Source organism: Ctenocephalides felis, unplaced genomic scaffold (assembly GCF_003426905.1).
Source record: "Ctenocephalides felis isolate EL2017-DRISC unplaced genomic scaffold, ASM342690v1 CF-g0.4_SCAFFOLD_01886, whole genome shotgun sequence".
Classification (NCBI taxonomy): Eukaryota; Metazoa; Arthropoda; class Insecta; order Siphonaptera; family Pulicidae; genus Ctenocephalides; species Ctenocephalides felis.
Window position 1 is genome coordinate 164,574,236 of NW_020538040.1, and position 20,288 is coordinate 164,594,523.

The following is a 20,288-nucleotide window of genomic DNA, read 5'->3' on the forward strand; positions in this document are numbered from 1 at the left end:
TTTACAAATAAACAAAAATTATATTTTAATTTTATTTTTTACGGTATAAGGGTGAAATACCACAGGCATCATATTCATGTATCACCATCAATACTATATACAATCTAGAGAACTAAGTGGTTTAAATCTAAAAAATCTGAAAAAATCCTCCACTTTATAAATTGTGCTAACGTTCTAATATCCATTACATTGAGAACCACTGAGTGGAATAGTGTAAAATCACCAACTCATCGTTTTCCGCACAGAAATCTCGACTCGTTATGCCCGCGCTTAATAGTAGATAAAACCTGAAATATGTAGGTTAACCTGACATAGGATAAGGCGGTATTACAATTCCCGCTCCGCGATTACTTTCTTTGTGTCACGACAGTTATAAAACTTCTTATAAAAAATAAATGACCGTGCGTACTTTCTCTCTGTATAATAATAATGCAAGAGTTATATGCTTCGTTATTTCACTAATCATTATCGTTATTACGTGCGCCGAAAAGACATTTGTGTTTATTTCGGATTTTCGAAACTAGTTCAGCGTAGGAAATTTATAGCACGCTATGGGAATGGATAATTGATCGGATTTTTTGTGAATAATATTTTTTATATTGGATAAAAAGTTATAATAATTGATAGAAGAGAGATGTGCTGGTTATTGGCGATTTGAATAAAATAGGAAAAAAATTGACATACACATTACTTAACAGCAATCAGGACTTAACGACTTCTGTTGTGCTGATTTCTTGATGACCTGCTTTTTATAAGAGGCAACCCAGTCGGTTGTTCTATCTCTATGTGATGAATTTATTATTTCAAATTTTGTAATACTGATGATTTTTTTTATCGATGCAACAATGCCGGACAAGTGCTCTTTCTATTTAGAAATATATTGCTATCTAAATTTTTAAGATATATGAATTTTTTATTTTTGCTTTGAAGTGTCAATTAATGGGGTATAAAGTTCTAATGAGAACGAGAAGATTATATTGCTCCAATATGATAATACAAATCTGATGATTCTCTAACAAATTATATTCTTAAGGGTAAATGTAGATTAATATTGGTACCAAACATATGTACTTCTTTCCTTAACGTGGCACAAAATCTATGCCTATTTGCCCAAAATGTTCCTAAAAGTCTTTTTAATTTAACCAAAGTGAAAATAGTCGTTTTTTATACCATGCTTAATTAATAACAATTATACAGAATAAAACAAATTAAGTTTGTATAAGTAGGAGTGCTCTGTCACCCAACTTTTAAGTAATGTTCTTAATTTATTTGCTATCAACTTTGAAAATTTGTTACTTTCTTAAGTTGAGATTTAATAAAAATAATTAATTTTAATTATGTATGAACTAGTTAATTTCGAAGGATTGTTTTTTAAAGTCGTTTAATTGTGTTTGCGGTTAGCAGATCTTTTGCAACTTGATTTTGGTGATGGTTTTTCAGTGCACGTGAGAAATTAAGTGCGACATTATGGAAAACATCATTTTCTTATGTGTGAAATTTCCTTTGGCATTTGTTTTGCTCGTTACGGGAATTATTTGGCGATGTCCCTGTATTATAAACATCTACAACTTAAGCAATTGCATGAAATTCCAGGAGTCAATTTTTTTGGACTCTATTTTATTGTTAGCAATTATTATACATAAAAAATACAGCATAAAAAGCATATCAAAAAAAAAACTCATGAAAATGAAATCTTCCTAATATTCTATTTGAAATATTGTTAGTTTATGTTGAAACTATAAATAAGTTCAGTGGCCAATGTCGTTTTAGTTTTGTCGATGCCAAAAGGTTGGGTGATGTCATCTATTGTTTTATGTGAATCCAATTTTTTTATCTTTCTACTTCTTTTTAATCGTTTATTGTGTTGTCTTTGTTTTACTAAGATAATTGGGATTGGTTTGATTTGTCAGCCTAGTGCCAACATGTTCCACTTGCCAGAGGTACTGGTTCGAGCCCTGTTATTGTGGAACCAATTCTTGGGTACAATAGAAATGTTATGGTAATGCTATGTAACTGGTCTATATTTGTATGATTTGGTACTTACAAACTCTAAAAAAGCTAATTACACATCAGTTGGTCCTTTTTAGCCACCCACTTGTGAGCTTTTATAGTGAATACATAAAAAAGCTATTGAATCTAACTTAAAATTAACAGTACATCGTATAAAACAATTAAATAACGTATACTTAAAATTATAATAAGGTCTCGTAAACAAAACAACAGTTTCTAAACTACCAAAAAGAAAACTAACCTGGAAAAAATACATTTGTCATGAATTTTCAAACATTGCCATTTTTCCTGATAACGATATCGTAAGAATCACGGTGATAGCTGGTCTTCATCTACATATATGATACATCTTTTTCCCTCTACTTTCAAATATTGTTAAGAAATAAAGAAATCTTAACTTTACTTGTTATCGAGATTCACCTTTGGTGTACCTTTCTACCCGCGGACCTTTAAGCCCCGTTCTACCCTACTTATTAAATAGGAAGTATGTGTAAATGAGGAAATTTGTAAAACCTAATATAAAAGAGAACACTAATAAATTAGGACATAGAAAAAATGTCAAATAAAAAGGAAGTATGTAAAAATGGACATATAAATAAAAATTAATGTAATAAGTGAAAAAATGATACCTTAATTATTAGATCAATTGTTTAGCACAAGCAGAAAGTTTTTTGAATCATTCTAATCGGATGCTTAGTTCTCTCAAAAACTGCCATTATTTATACTTTAGCTCTGCATTTTTTAAATGGCAGAACCTACCTTTGCCAAAAACTAATCACCACCCTACTAATAGGAATCGAATGTTTTTTGAATAATTCAAATCGCTTGATTTGTGCGCCTGAAAACTTGGACAAAAAAACACAAATACACACACACATCCATTTTTTTAGTCCAAAATATTCAAAAACCTCTGAAACGTGAAGAAGAAAAATTTCATTTTCGATATTCGGCACATTACTATAACTTACCCTACGGGAAGTTCATAATCAACTAATATTATAATTTATCAGGCTACAATTGCAATATTATGTAAAAATATGCATAAAAATAATTATTTATTAATTCATTCCAACATTTTTGGTTTATTTTCGTAACAGCCTCGCCTTCTCCCTTCTCCCCTGAGGGGTCGCGCTCTTCAGGTTAGAAACCACGGCCTTAGATTGAAAGCACCAGTCAAATAAAAAAAAGTAATATGCGTAAATTTGAGTTCTGACTTTGTCTATTATTACCTGCACCGCAAAAACAATGTTCGTTAGATAAATAACGTAATCGTGTTGATCTCTGGTAAGTCCGTTGTAAGTTGTAAGTGTTCGCCAGTTTACTCGGCCGCGGTACGCTATGTCTATGCATTAATACCGTCGGCGTGTGAAGAGAAACCGAGCCACAAGCACAAGCGCAAGACCAACACTAGCGCTCTGTCCTAGTGCCCTACAAAGCAGCGAACCATCAGCGATACAAAATCTTTCTTTGAACTTCAGAAGCCTTTCTCGCCATTCAATAGGAAATGAATATGAGAATTTAATTCATTTGTTGGAAATTGATATGCATAGTAACTTTGATTTTGAACGATTATGGTAAAGTGCATTGTGTAGGCAGATGATGTCTGTATCTGGTAAAATTTCTTAATTTGCTTGTAAGCGATTGGTACTAGGGAATGCAATACCGGTATACCGGTATACTGAATTACCGGTAAACCGCACGATTTTTCGACGGTATTTATACCGATATTTTCGGTAATTTTATATAAGCGCTATTTGACACATAATACACTAGTTTAAATTTTTCGGAACAAATTTATCTTTAAATTCCATAGTCGCATAAACAGCTATATCTTTAAGTGATTCTATAGGATAAACAGATGTCAAATATTATCTCAATTCGTCATCAAACTGAATATTTATTGCTTTACTAAGGGCTTCATATTGTGTTTAAATAAATAGAATTGGACTGATAGATAATGATATTTGTTTCATCTTATGTAAAAATGTAACGGGTTCTTAAGTGACATTTGCGCTAAAATATTTTATATCATACAGATTACCCCTGCGTAATCTTTATTTTTTCTAACTTTATACATAATAATTATGATAATTACAAAATATTTTTGCTTCTTATTACAATTATAAAATATTATTTTTCGAAAACGTTTCGAAGTTTGAAAATACTATAGAACCATCACATTGTTTTAAATAACAATACTCAACAATTATAGTAACTTATTATTTATCTCGACAAAGTATCCAATCTTAAATTAGTGTAGAAAAATTATTTTTTTAAAATATTGAAGATTGTGCTAATTTAACACATCGGATACAGACAATACAGTTTATTATAATAATGTAATATGATCTTTTATGAGTTTTTGGTCTTTTTTACTCATAAGTTTGTTTTTGGTGAAAAGTACTCAATAGACTCGATAGTGATAATGAATTAATTAAATTGGATATAATTTTGTTAAATTATTATTTAAAAAAATACACTTATTGTTTTTTTTCATTGTTTTTATTGTTTAGCTGAATATAGTTGTAGTTGTATATACATTTTTTTATATTTGTACTAGTAACTTTCAATTTTGTTTACGTTTGTTTGAGATAATAAAAATACCGGTAATTTACCGGTATTCCGGTTTTAAAATGAAAAATTACCGAAATACCGGTATTGAAATTTTCCATCGGTATTGCATTCCCTAATTGGTACTTTATATTATACCAAAAGATAAAGGGGAAATAGGAAAAAATGCACATACATAAAATAGTCATCAATGGGCTATAAAATTATAAGTAAGAGAAGATTTATGCTTCCATAATCCAAAACTGATGGTTCAAATAATGAAATTCTTGATGACAGTATAAAGCTTGGTCAAGATTTGACCAGGGCTTTTTCTATTTAGCCCGGGACTCTTCGGGGTAGGGGATGCAATGGTATGAGTATAAATGCCTGTAACTTATAATAATAAGGGAGACTAGCAAATGTAATGAGAGAAGAAGGTTGTAGATTGAAGTTCAATATATATCATAAACTAAATAGTGGTTTTATTCACTTATCTTATGGTGATGGAATATTTATAATTTACAGTCCGCTTATATCAAATTAATCATAGTGATTCTCACCAAAGCTAATTCCACGTTATTATTGGTACTAAACAGGAGTGCGTTTTTTTGATGCGGCATAAAATTTATATCTATTCGTCCAGTTATTTTTAATTTACCAAAGTGACTTCACATTATACTACAAGATAAAGCTTACACATGTAAAAACGAAACTAGGCGTACTTTTGCCTTAAGGCAAGTTACAAAACCTTTCCATTATCAACATAATAATTGAAAGTTGATAACTATAGGAACTAATTATCCGATAAAATAAAAATGTAACATTGCGTTGTTAGGGCCGTTTAATCTTCATATAAATTGGTAGTAAAAACTGTCAAAATGCTATGTTGCTGTGCAGTCAGGCGTTTTTGATATAAAACCTAACCTAGAATTTGCACAAACCTTAAAAACCATAACTACATCTTTTTGATTTGTCATTGATTACACATATATTAAGTTAGATTCTATCTGAAGAACACCTGATCGCATAGCATTTTGACAGTTTTTACTACCAATTTATATGAAAAAAACCGTAACATAGCGTTGCCATAACAACGGACCAATTTTATCGGATAATTCGGACTCCTTAGCTAACAACTTCTGAATTTAACAACTTTGAATTGTGACGATGGACTTTTGAAAATTTGACATGGATCAATCTTTAATGGATTCATATAATTGCACCACTTTTCGTATGGCTATACTATTAGAGTATGTTGTTTAACCAGGTACCTTATCATAATGAAGTTTCATCAAAATCGTTAAAGAAAATTTTCAACAACTAATTACGAAGAAAAGGTCTGACTAAATTTTACCACCTAATCAGTACGATTTTCAACTGATATTTGTCGACCAGTTTTGAATTTTTAAAATTGGTAAGAATTTTTGGCAAAAACGAGCAGAAGAAATTGTGCAATGCTAATTATAATAAAACGGCTTGGCCGATCGTCGCACAAAGCTAATGAACACAAGTCAAACGATTCAGAATAACTTAAAATGTCGAGTGAACAGAATTACCAAATTGGATTCTCTGGCGAAAATCTAAACTTTTTCTTCGGGAAGTCAATAACAATTAATATTAAAAGTTGTATATTATGTTTTGTTCGATTTGACACTAGATACAGTTTTAATATTTAATTAGCAGTTCATAACAAGAGAAACAAGGAAATAAAAAATATAAAATATTTTTATAAAATTTTAGTAACAGTGAAAATTATAAATATAAAATATTCTTAATAATATTATGAAGTTACTTTCATAATTTCTTAATAACTATCTGCTAATGAGCTATTTATATATCATTATATTAATAAATTCTAATATTATTTATAACAATATAATCTAGATTATAATATGAATATTTGTATATTATAATATTAATATTATATTATTATAATTTATTATAATATTCATATATTATTTGATTTTAATTAAAACTATATTTTCTAAAATATCGTTTAAAATCAAAAGTTGTTTCTTCAAATAATTACAAATCATTTTTAAAAATAACGAATTTATAGTTTTAGCAAATCAAGTAAAAAATTGCATATTTAAAAAATATTTTAACAAACTTTTAAGCTGATTTATTGCATTCAGTTGTATATTAAGAAATTTATATAGTAATTGCAACATTATTAAATGAGCATTAATTAAAACCTAATTGCATAACGTATTACCTGCAAGTCAGGAGCACTTTTTGCAAAATATATAGTAATATATTATTATTTATTAATAATTTTGCAAACAAAATATTAGGCAAATATAATAATATAATTATATTTAAATATAAAATTAAAATAATAATTTATTTTAATATATAAAATTTTAAAAAATATTTAACAAAAAATATGTTCCTACACCATGGTCATCTAGAAGTGAGTTCTTGAATCGCGGTTCGAGACTTCAGTACTTTTGTGACGAACCAATTGATTTTTTCTTTATAATTTGAACCAAAATGAATAACAATTATTGAAAAATGTATAAAGCATAAATAATTAATAAATTTTGTAAACAAAACATTTTATTCTAGACAAGTCATAACAATTAAATAAAATTCTACTCTGAAAATTATTTATATTTTAGTTTGTTTATAAATAATTCATTTGTGCCTAAACATATAATATATTTTTAAAATAATATTTAATAAAGGTATTGCGTCAAAATAATTTTTGAAAAAGTTCATAAAGCATAAGTAATAAATTCATAGAGAAAACAAATTGTTTTTATAGATGACAATAACTAAATGAACTAACTACATCAAAAAGATAAATTTTTGTTATTTCTATTATTTTAATTTTATGTTTTAAACGTTTGTTTTTTGTCTACAATAGTGTCGTGAACATACTAAATATGTAGGATTATTTAAAATATTTGATTTTTGAATTTCATATTTTTCAAGCTAAATACAACTTTAACAAAAATTAATATTAAGAATAATAATTACAATATAGTCTATGAATATATTCATATTCACTTACATACTTAGATGGCATTCGATAATTTTATTTTATTTATATTTTTTTTAATCTACTACATTATTATAAATGTATATTTTTGTAAAGTTATTTAAAACAATTGAAAAGAGCAATTGGAGGTTTTTTTTCGTCAACACAATTCTTAATAAAAATATTTGAATTAGTTTTATTTTTTTTCTAAAGATGCCTTTATAATATTTAAAATATATTCTTTAAGTTCAATCAAATTCTGAATTACATTGCATGCTTTAATTACAATCGAAAATATCCGTATATTAATATTTAGGTAAAATTATTTAATGTAGTTCAATTTTGAATCGAAAATAATTTTTTAGCAAAATTATGTACTTATATTCAATTGATATTTGCATTTATATTACATTCTATATGTAACGTAGAAATATTTGTAAAATGATAATTTAACCCTTTCGACTCGGATGCCGCCGCTTCGGAATTCGCGAGTGGAAAGTGTTAATTTGAAGAATGTAAAATAATTATTAAAAAAATTATAATATTTAAACGATTTTCAATAATGTTTTTCACTAAGCAGGACCTCAAAATGCATTATATAAAATAAAATTAAAATTGTACTAGTATGTATCAAATATAAAAAAAATTGAATTGTTGGAATGGTTTCAGAATTTTTAAACAAGGTTTAATTTGTATGATTTGTATTGTTAAATATAAATAACTATTAATATTGGCCATGTCAAATCGTGTCAAATATAAAAAAGAAACGTAAAATTAGTAGTTGGTAAACTAAATTTCAGTTGTAGATGATATGATATATAGAACATTATATTAACTTCTACTTTAGAAATATAAAATTTGATTTAATACATAACAAACAAATGATATTTTATAAATGATAATGAGTTTAAAATATAATGATATTTTAAAAATGTTAATTTTTCTATTTTTAAATCCCTATGCGGAAAATAATTGACTTTCACTGAATGAGTACTTGTTGATAGTTTCGACCACTTCAGGGGTTGTTGAAAGAACTACCCCGAGGTGTATTTTAGTAACGATTCAGTCGACACGAAGAGTGTTTCATTTTAATAATGCGTTTTATGCGCACAATTGTTATTCTGAACATTTAAGTGAAAAAATAAAGGTCACAGAATTAAATAGTTTGGTTTTAGCAATATGAGTAAGTTACTACCTATATTTTGAAAATAATTTAAAACGAATTTTTAACGTTTAAAGTATCGTTTACATATAATTTTACTACATTTGCACTGCTTTTTGTTTCGTATACAAGCAAGAATATTTTAATGTAATTTTTGTTTCTTTGCAATATAAGCATATGATTTTAAAATGTAAAAAATACATATGTATTTCAATTCAAATATATAATGTAATATATAACACTTAAATATATATAAATTAAATAAGTCATTTATTCTTCCCGCCTTACTTCATATAAAGTTATTTATTATTTCTTAGTAGAATATAAAATTAATTTTTAGTAGTTCTAATTTGAATTAAGAAATTTAGTTTTAGAATATATATTTTTATTATTAAATTAGAATATATATTATTATTAAAATCAAGCAAATGCCTAATTAGTGAACAATAGAGGCCAAAGAAATTCATGTCAAGAAAAAAATTAAAGTTTCAAGACTTAATTTTTAATTTTTTTAAGTTTATTATTAGTTGTTGATGTTGATTAAAGCTCATACATTTTTAATATACTTTGGTGTGTTTTGCTAATGATAAATTTCTAGCTTACTAAATAATAATTACTAAATATATATACAAAGACTCCCTACACAATTTTTTTATTTCAGTAAATATTTTTAATCTATAGCATTTTTACTTTATTAGTTATTCACAAAGTCAATGGATTCATTAAGTCAATTCACAAATATGAAATTTAATTTTTTGTGTTATAATTTACATTTATTTTGTTCAGTTATCTTTGAATTTTTCACATAGGGCATTTAGCCATACCTACAATATTTTTTTTTACATTTTATACTATCTCTATTATGTCATATTATATTATTTTTATATATCATCATATACTATCCAATTTGCTTTATAATTGACTTCTTCGTTTTTCTATTTCTTCTAACTTTGCTTTTTCTTCTAACTTCTAATTCTATTCTATAAAAATTCAAATCAACAATCCAAATTCTACGTGATTTCAATTCAACAACTCAAATGACAATTTTATGTCAGTGTCAGGAATCAAACCGAGTATTCCTGGCATGTGAGTCGAACTTGCTGCTGACTGAGCTATTCCCGCCACATATAATTTACATTAAAAGGTCAATTAATAGACCAAAGTTATGGTACGCTGCATTTTTTTTTTATATAAAATGGCACTAAAAACTATCAAAATGCTATGTATTTCGTGTACGATGAGGCGTTTCACACATGAAATCTGACTTATCGCATATGTTGTTATGACACATCAGTAAGTTGCATTTATGATAACATTCTTTCCGTTTCAGACGTTTGTTCAGTTTCTAGGTTAGGTTTTGTATCTAAAACGCCTGACTGCACAGCAAATACATAACATTTTGATAGTTTTTAGTATCATTTTATATGAAAAAAAAAACAGTTGACATAACATTGGTTTAGTTTTATGGCAGTTTATGGCCCTATAATTCTAAATAACTGTGACAAATTTTAATACTGAACTTTATGTTCATAGGAGGTTTATTGTTTATTATAACTTTAAATTTTCTAAAATTAAAAAATTAAGAAATCTAAGAATTTTCTAAAATCAAATTTAAAATTTAAATTTTTAAGTGTAGTATTTTTGTTAAATAAAATGTATTTTGAAAAAATTATCTGTGATATAATATTATTCGATTCATTTTACGTCGTTTTTTGGTTAATATTTGATTCATTTTCAATAAATTTTGTTATGGTAGTTTTTAATTTTTTTATTCTATTTTATTCCAGCGGAAACGTTAAAAATGCGGGAAGGATCCAGGAGTCAAATAATGGATCTGGAAGATCGAGACCCAAATAATCTAAACCAACATTTGCAGGTAAATCGATTCTCATAAAACTACTTAATATGTCAACGACCCGTGACCCGAATGACCTGTGCTTTGTGCTTTACCGATTAAATGATTATTTTCTGACGAAACTTATATATAATGAAACACTTGACAAAGTTTTATTAAAATTACAGATTATTAGATTAAAAGTGATCAAGAATATATTATTATAACATTCCTATTTTTTGAGCTTTTTCATAATTTTTTCAATATTTTAAAAACAAATTATTTAAAATATTTACTAATTTTTGAATTATTTATTACAATATATGTTTCGTGGATATGGAATGTCTTTTTCTTCATGGTTTATTAAAATAAACAATTTATTTGTTCATATATTGATACACTTTAAATTTCAAAATTGGAAGAACTCACTTTTTACTTTTGAAGTTTCTAAAAATTAGTTCGCTAAAAAACTTTATTAAAGGCAAAAAGTATGATTTTTTTAAATTTTGTAATATTGATAAAATATGCAAATCAGTTGCTGGTTTTAACTCCTTCATAATCACTCTTGATGTTGTTAAAAATATGAAAACAATTTGATATTGACAGAGAAAATGAGAATATATGAATGTTATACCACAATAATATCAGATTCTTTTTACATAAGTATGGTAACTATACTATGGTAACTTTATTAGATAACTTAGTTAAAAATGTGTCAAAGAAAAAAAAGCCAAAATTCTTGGAGGACATTATTTGTTATATCACAGATATATGACTGACTATATAATAATTTTTTTTTCTCGACAAGTGACCTTTTGCCAAATCCTGTATGTCAGACATATATTAGGTTGTCAAATATCTCCCTTCCGCCTTTTTGTATTATAAACGAAGAGCAAAAAAGCGGAAGGGAGATATTTGACAACCTAACATATAGAAGAACATATTAGCGTCAGACACATATGACTGACATGACGATTAACGTGCTAACTTTAATATTTTTGTTATAGCTTCTAACTTTTTCGAACTTTATAGTAATTGAATAACTAAAGCAAGTGGTTACTGTCATAGAAAAAATTTTTTTTAAAGTTAACTGATTGACATAGTTTCAATTCAATTTCAACCTATAGGGTGGCCCATTTAAAAATTGAAATTTTATCGATAGCAACTTGCCTGTAGGCCACACCGCGCGGAAGTCGAAGTTGCGATATATGGGAAAAAAACTAAGAATTTTGAGATCTTTCTAACGATGTATAATACTTTATATGTTTTCTTTACAGAAATATCTAAACCGTAAGATCACTAGGACTTGTTTATCTATGACTAGGACCACCCGTTATATTAAAACTTGTTTTTCGAAAGCCTAGAACTTTCCAGATTTTGTGTCTTATAGGCTTTTAAAACATACTGCACTGCATATGCATCATTGGCGTCGGGTATCTATGATTGAAGTGGCTTTCTATCGAATAGCGTATGTCAGACACAATGTCTGACAAAGTTCATGTTGAACTTCTTAGCGTCAGACACATATGAGTGATATGACAATTAACGTGTTAAATTATTGAAACTATTCAATGCCGATCTACAATTTGAACCAGTAATGTTTAGACATTCCATTCCCACAATTACCATGTTAATTATTGATTACCATTCAAAGTGCTCATAATACATAAACTGCACATTATTATTTGCTCTTGTTCTTAAATGCAAATCGTTTAATCATTTCGTTTTCTTCGTTTTGGTCCCCGTCAGGTTGTGTGGGATGACGTGATAGGTGAGCCCGAGGGCGTGCGCAGTCCTGAGTGTGCCTGGAGATTGACCGAGCAGTGCTTCAAAGTTTCGAAGAATTGCTGCTATGTCTTCTTAACCGTACTATTTGCGCCTGTGGCCGGTCTATGTCTCGGCTGCGGTTTCGCCTGCCTGGCCTTTCAGGTAATTCATCTTACTCATTTGAAATTTGTTGTTTTATTTTATTGGGTTGATTTGATAACGAGGCAGGTAATATAGAGAAACCCATACATAAGATAATTAATATTTGTAACTACAGTAGAACCTCGGATCTTAGTTATACGGATTTGCGATTATTCGGACTATCAACCGCGACTAATTTATATGCATATACATACCTACAATTCGAATTTTTTCACGATTAATACTGCAGTTTAGTATATATATGTGATGTAATCTAAGAAAATATATATGTACATACATAAGGAAGTTTCAATTTCTTGATAAACATTATTTTCCTTGATATCTATGTACGTATTTGTTATTTTTAATAAATACACAACATCATTCTTCATACATTCAAATATCCGGATTTTCGTTTATTTGGATGCCTATCGACAACAATTAGTTCGGCTAATCTAGGTTCTACTGTAGTCGTAAGTGGCATTGTTTCTTGAGGCATGTTGCATGAACTTCCCAACATGTGTAGATAATCTATTTAATCAATGAGAAAGCAATATATTAATCTAGGAAAGATTTATAAGTAACCGATTTGCTGCAAAGCGTCATGATGTGGGCTATTACAAATAATTTAATTTTGCACAATTTTTTATTGCTCATTATTAAAGCAAACAAGCTCTTAATACATACACGGAGTATTTTCTAAAAGACAGAATTAATCAATGAATGAATTATTTTTTATAATCAAGGGCCCTAAAATGCTCCTTTCTTATTGTTAGTAGTAAAAAAAGTCGATATGCTATGTATTTCCTGTGCAGTCAGGTGCTTTAGATGTAAAATCTATCCTAAAAAACGCACCGTCGTTAAAAAATGATAGCATAAGTGCATCTTCCTGATGTGTCTTAATAAAACATGCGGGAAGTTACATTTTAAGTATAAAACGCCTGACTGGTTTATTTTAATATGATAACAACGCTATGTTATGGTCTATTTTACCGTAGAATTGGTCCCTAAATCATTTTTCGTAAGGCTGTAATATTTTAGTATGTTCATTTAAACCAGGTATTATATTGCCATATGCCATATTTCATTAATATCGTCGATTTTTTTTTAACAATCAATTACGCCTGGTCGATCTTTGTCAAAAACTAATCAGCACGATATACAAATGATAATTAATTAGATAATAAATGATAATATGATAATTAGAGCCTTTTTATGATAAAGTTAGAAATCTGCTACTGAAATATTATGAATTTTCATCCAATAATTTCGAGTTATACGACTTTAGATTTTAGCAGTGTTTCAAAAATTGACAAAAAAAGTTCATTATTTTGAGGACTGCTCGGCATCCAGAGCATTGAAGGGATTTACACAGTTCTTAAAGGAATTGTCATTCAGGCTTAAATAATGGCAAAAAAAACTTTTATTTTAATACTCCTATCTGTTGTCAAAAAAAATCGCAGCAAACTCGAAATATAGCCTGATCAATGCCAATTTTTGAGAAAAATTTTATTTGCTCGGATTGAGCTGATAATTACAGAGTTTATTAACTATGAAGTTTATTAGAAATTTGCTAGAGGAATATTTTGAATTTAGATTTTAAAGTTTTCGCGTTAAACGCCTTTAAAATTTATCAGTATGCGAAAATAGTCAAAAAAAACTTCATTATAATTGCTTTATAGATCTTGCTATATACATTTGATTTTATTTCTCCAAAGTTTATGTAAACGAATATTTTTTTTTGTTCTTAACTTATAATATCTTAATATCTATGGAAACTGCTTAATTATGTGCAAAATGTCTTCAATTAGATTTATTTATTTTACTTATTCTTTTTCACGAATTTATGCTTGTTATATAGCTATATGTATATATCACATTTATATCTATTTTTATACACTCATTTCTTTCTATATATAGAGCATATACATCAATCATTTTCATAAATTTTCTAAAATATATTCTTTTTTGTCGTAACTGAGATTTGTTTCTAGTTTTATGAATATGTGTGCTGATATAATTCTATAATTCTAATTTTATTAATTTTATTTAATTAATTTTTATTACATTAAAAACACATACAACCCTAAATTTTCACTCTCTTACCGCATAACCCTATTTGGTAATAGTCATTTTAGTAATCGAATAATTTTCCGATTTATGAATTTCGAATTAGATTATGGAACTTAAGTTTACTTGAACAAAAAATATTACGATTTTTCCACCCCTATCATTTTTTATTGAGTAATTGAACAATATACACAACATTAAAGAAAAATATGGGTTGTCTACTCATAAATAATTTTTTGGACTTCTTTGATCATTTCTTTCATTCTATTTTTTGTAATTTATTGGTAAAAATTACATACTATCTTTAATTTTTAACTCCATACCACAAACTCCTATTTTGCTTACAATAACTTATTATTTTTTTGCTACACTAGAAATTTTCTAGAAATACTTTACATGGTAAAACATTTGCCGGGTCAGCTAGTATATATATATATATATATATATATATATATATATATATATATTAATTTGGAAATATGAACAAATAACACTCTTTTTTGCACTATTTTATTAAATAATAATTTTCACAAACGTTTCGAGACTAGGTTTGTCTCATCATCAGTGTGTTATAATTTAAAATTTAAAATATGGAAACCTAAATCAGCATTATGTGTTATCCGTTACACGTTGTTCGAAATACATTATAGTTATATTTATTATCAATAATAAATAAAATATTTAATAGTAGTATTTGGCCAGCTACCTATTATATTAGCCATAAGTTTTTCTTTTTTTTTCAAAAGGTAATTCAGTAAAGGTAATAAAGTTCTTTCATACAATGTAAGTTGATAATTAATTCTAATGATTTTCGTGTAACTTGAAACAAAGTTTAACGACTGATGAAAATAAATTCAATGGTATTATTATACGTTTTAATGTTATGCCTACAGTTGCCATATAAATGTGTGCCGGGTACACCTATGGAGCATAATTATAATACGCCTTTTATACACGCAACTCAATATATCAATTTTATTTCTGACATTGGAGTCCAACATGAGAACAGAAAGTTTTACATACGTTTCGGGAAACTATTGTGCAGAAGTCACATTAAGGAATAATCGATACTTATGAATAAGACATGGTAATGATGGAGATGTAATGTTTAATAAAGAGGGAAATATTTTGGGAATATTTTGCTGTAATAGCCAAAATATTTATGTACGTATGTGTATGTATGATTTGTTAGGTTAGGAACTATCCAGTGTACACAGGAAGATTTTTTTTAATTTAAATACCTGGAGATTTTTGGCATTATTTTTGTTTGTAGAAGATTTTGAGTTATGTTGTAGTTTAATATAATTTGTCTTTCCTTAATTATCAATACATTATTTATCTCATTTAATAACATGCGATTTTTCATAATTTGTAAAATAATTAATGGCTTGGACGAATTTTGTCCAAAACGTATCAGCACGATTCCCAAATGATATATGTAAGATTTCATTATTTCAAATTAACCGATTTCATTATTTTCAAAATCGGATCGGAATTTTCGCCGCCGAAAAATTTTGCACTTTTCTGCTAATTTTAAAGAAACTGCTCAGCCTATCGCATTAAAAAACTAACCAATGCGAGTGCTTACTAATTTTCATTGAATGGCTTTAAACTTTTTGTAATCGGTTCAGCCGTTTTTAAGTAAACGTCGATAAAATGTCTAATTTTAACAAACGTTAAAAAAACGCTACTGATTTTTTCAAATTTGAGTAATGTTTAAAACTGAACGACTTGTCGTAGAGCCGTAATATTTTAGTATGTTCTATAAGACCATGATGAACTACCAATAAAATTACATACTACAAATAAATATAATTTGTTTGAACACTCTATTAAATTTAATTGAACATGATCTGTCGAAACTATTTGACATTTGACGTATGGGCCGCCCTCCATTGTTTCTTTTTATATTACGCTTCTACAGAAAATTTTAAATTAAAAATGTAAAGTTTTCACGCGGTTTTGAAATCTTTTTCCCAACTTGTCAAAAAAGTTCCATAAAAATCTTCGAAATAAAAATTTCAAAGGGTAATTACAAAGAAACGGCTCGGCTGATTTTTAATAAAAACTAATCAGCACGGTTTCCAACCAATATCTTTCGAACGGTTTATGAATTTTTAAAATCGATTCTGGAGTGTGAGCTAAAACCTGTACTAAAATCTACACTTTACTACAAATCTTCACTAATTACAAAGAAACGGCTCGGTCAATCGTCGTGCAAAACTGATAAACGCTAGTCCTCATTGGGATACATCGAATGGCTTGAAATTTTTGAAATCAGTACAGCCGTTTTTGCGAAAACATCGACAAAATATCAAATATAGGCTCACATTCACACAGCCATATAGACACACACACGCATAATGTGTGTAAAAAGTCTATTATACTTTTTCCAAGTTTGGTATTGTTTGATTCAGAATGACTTGAAACGTCCAGAAAACAAATAAATAAAATTAGCAAATTGGATTTTGTTGCGAAAACATAAGGTTCTCTTTTGGAAAATTGTTGAAAAAAACTATATTATAATTATAAAATTGTTCATTTGGTCATCCGTCAATTTTCAAAATTTGGTTCCATTTGATTCAGAATGACTTGAAACGTCCAGAAAACAAACAAATGAAATTAGCAAATTGGATTTTGTCATGAAAACAAAGTTTTTCTTCGGGAATTCGATAAAAAAATATTATAATTATAAAATTCATTATTGCATGAAGTCTAAAAATAAAAAGTCGTTACATAAATTACAAAAATATATAAAAAGTATATTGTGTAACAATTAAAAAATACAATATGCGGTGTACATAGAATTTTCGAAGCCTCTGTAATAATAGTAATTATATTGTCCATATAATTGATCAACTGATTATAGTATAATTAACTTCCCGCAGGGTAGGTTATAGTAATCACAAAAAATCGAAAATGAAAATTTTTATATATCTACACGTTTCTGAAAATTTTGGCATACCTTAGAAGAAACGGATGTGTGTGTATGTGCGGATACAATTTTTCGTCAACTATTTAGAGAACACGGATTAACCGATTTGAATGATTCAAAAAGCATTCGATTCCCATTGATAAGAAAACGTGTTAATCAGTTTTTGACTAAGGCAGGTCGTATGTAGTATGTAGTAAAGTTCTAGCAAGTTTCCTTAAGGCACGATCCCATGCACGACTACTTTTTTTATATTTATATTTAATTTTCATAAAAATACTATTTATAAAACGATTCTTCTTATTTCGACTTGCATGTAAATTAGTTTTGCATTTATTCATGGCGTGTTTTTTATGCCCAAGAGCCAAGAGGCAAGAGGCAAGAGCCCAGGCACACGCTTCTGTTTAGTTTAGTACAGGTCAATCGCTATCGCACGCGCAACTTTGTACTTTTACCTATATCGGCCGCAGAAAAACAATCGATATATTTCATAAACACAACTTCCCAACCTTTGCTAATTCCAATAACTTATTAAGAAAATGTGAAAGCCTTAGTTCGTACGTTAAAATTCATAATTGATAAGCCAAATAATTTGAGCTTCCCTAACCTAATTTATTGTACCAAGCGATTTGAGGTTATAAAATCAAAAATGATTTTTTTTACAAAAACTGCTTAAAAATATATAATATCGTGTACAAAGTTGATGTTATGTGCATTTGTGCGAATATATAGTTCAAATGAATTTATGCATTTAATATTTTCCTGTCTTCATTTTATATTTGCATATATCTTTTGTGCTATCTCTGATAAGTCAGTTTACAGAACGATAGTTCTGGAAACAAATTCTACTCTAGTAGTTTTTATACATAAACATATTGCAATCACTAAAATGTCCTTAAAAATAAGATATAGAAAATATGCATAATAAAAACTTAATTTAGCTAGTAGTGTAACCGGAATTGATATTACATATAAACTAAAACATCATTAAAACGATTTTACATGGATTAGACAATAAAGCGTGTTGAGCGAGAAAGTTTATTATGCGGGATGTATTTCTAAGTGTAAGGATCGGCATGGCTTATTATGTCCGAAATCGTATTATGAATTATCGACTTATTAACGAGATTCTACTATATGAGGGAATCACTTTGCATAGCGTTACCGTTTTTCGCACTTTTAAATATCATCTTTTTATTTTAATTTAATCATTAAAACATTTTTATATATTGGTTAAAAAATAAATATTTCTTCAATTGTATTTATATTATTTTTTAGCATTTTCTTTGATTATATCTAACATTACACATCAGTAATAGTTATAAAAATTACACCATTGTATCAACCCTAATGGCTATGTTATTTGTTATTTGATTGGCTATTTGCAAAAAAACACGAACATTTTCGTAAAAAAAACGTATTTCTGTTTGTTTTTCTTAAATATCTATAGAAATCTATTTATGGAAATGTACCTTGAATGTCAATCGCGGGTTTTTTTTCCATACTCCAAATCCATACAATCAATAGTTACAAATAAATCGATCAGAAAAGAGTTTTTGTAATTATATTAAAATGTTTCAGTTACAACATTGTTTTAAGAGTTTTAAACTCTTAGATGGTATATTATTTTATAGGGTAGGGCGGAGCACAAAGGTTCAATTTGACTTCGAGCAATTATATTGTGAAAACAAAACCAATTATTTTACAATAATTAACAAATATCAAACAAACAACTATCTGACTATGTTCAGCAAAATCCCAGATAATTCGCCATTGTAGAAACGTTCTTTCTTTTTGCTGTTTTTCAAAAATATATCACCTGATTACTTTTAATGGAACAGCCAGGAGGCGAACAGGTCCAATGTTTTATTTTAAATAGCCGTTCATCTCCTGATATCGACGTAAAAAGAATCGAGGTACTTTTTCCTGCTACTTTAAAATGCTGATGTTAAAAATCCTTAACATTACTTATTTTTGAGATATCGGTGGTAGGCCATTTCACCCGCGGACCTTTATATGCCGCTGTACCCTAACACATCGTTGATCAAGAATAATGAGATCAAATTTTTAAATATTTTCTACTTTAAAAAACGTATAAAATACGCTTATTATATATTTATATATTTAGTAAGAATTATTGCAAATCGTCTTCATTTAACACCCTGCAATTCGAGCACATTTTGTCACATCACATCACATATTAAATTTTTTTTTCTAAATATGTGCTGTAATAATGTTCGATTCTAGCACATATGGTGCGTGGCACCTTGTCTAAGAGTGTGGAAGATCAGCTGCGGCGCCTGCAGGATAATCTGCGCCTCCTGCGCCCAGGCGGTCGTAGCTCCCTGCACGGAAGCTCTCGGCTACTTCTGGTCGAAGGTCAAAGTGCGACATCACACGTTGCCGGATGGACCGGATCACGTCCAGGACGTACTTATTCTATAATTTTATATTATAATCTGACTTCTATTTGATGTAGATATTATGAGACATTCATTACTTACGTGAGGTTAGGAAGAGCAGCAGAAACTTAACAAAAATTTGTGAAGCGGGGAAAGTGATATAGTGGAAATTCTTGCGTGAAATAAAAGTAAATATTACAAAATCTGCACTTTACGATAATTGGATTATTACTCTGTTCAGAGAGCACAATAAAACATAGATACATTTTTGATTTAAGGGGCACACCTAGTGTGAAATTTTCAGAAAATCGAATTTTGAATTTTTTTATATTTCGATACCTTTAAAAATAACATACGAAAATTTTAAATCGATATTTTAAATAGTTTTACAGTTACAGCCATTTAAAAGAGTATATATATAGTATATAGTATAACGA

General features: G+C 28.0%; 1 protein-coding gene across 1 annotated transcript; it reads left to right on the forward strand.

Moving 5' to 3' along the window:
• Positions 1-10,506: 10,506 nt before the first annotated feature.
• Positions 10,507-19,894, forward strand: LOC113376185 (caveolin-3-like). The gene is made up of 3 exons (XM_026616101.1): positions 10,507-10,581; positions 12,289-12,468; positions 19,697-19,894. The coding sequence occupies exons 1-3, from the start codon at positions 10,507-10,509 to the stop codon at positions 19,892-19,894; spliced, it is 453 nt and encodes a 150-aa protein (XP_026471886.1).
• Positions 19,895-20,288: the final 394 nt, after the last annotated feature.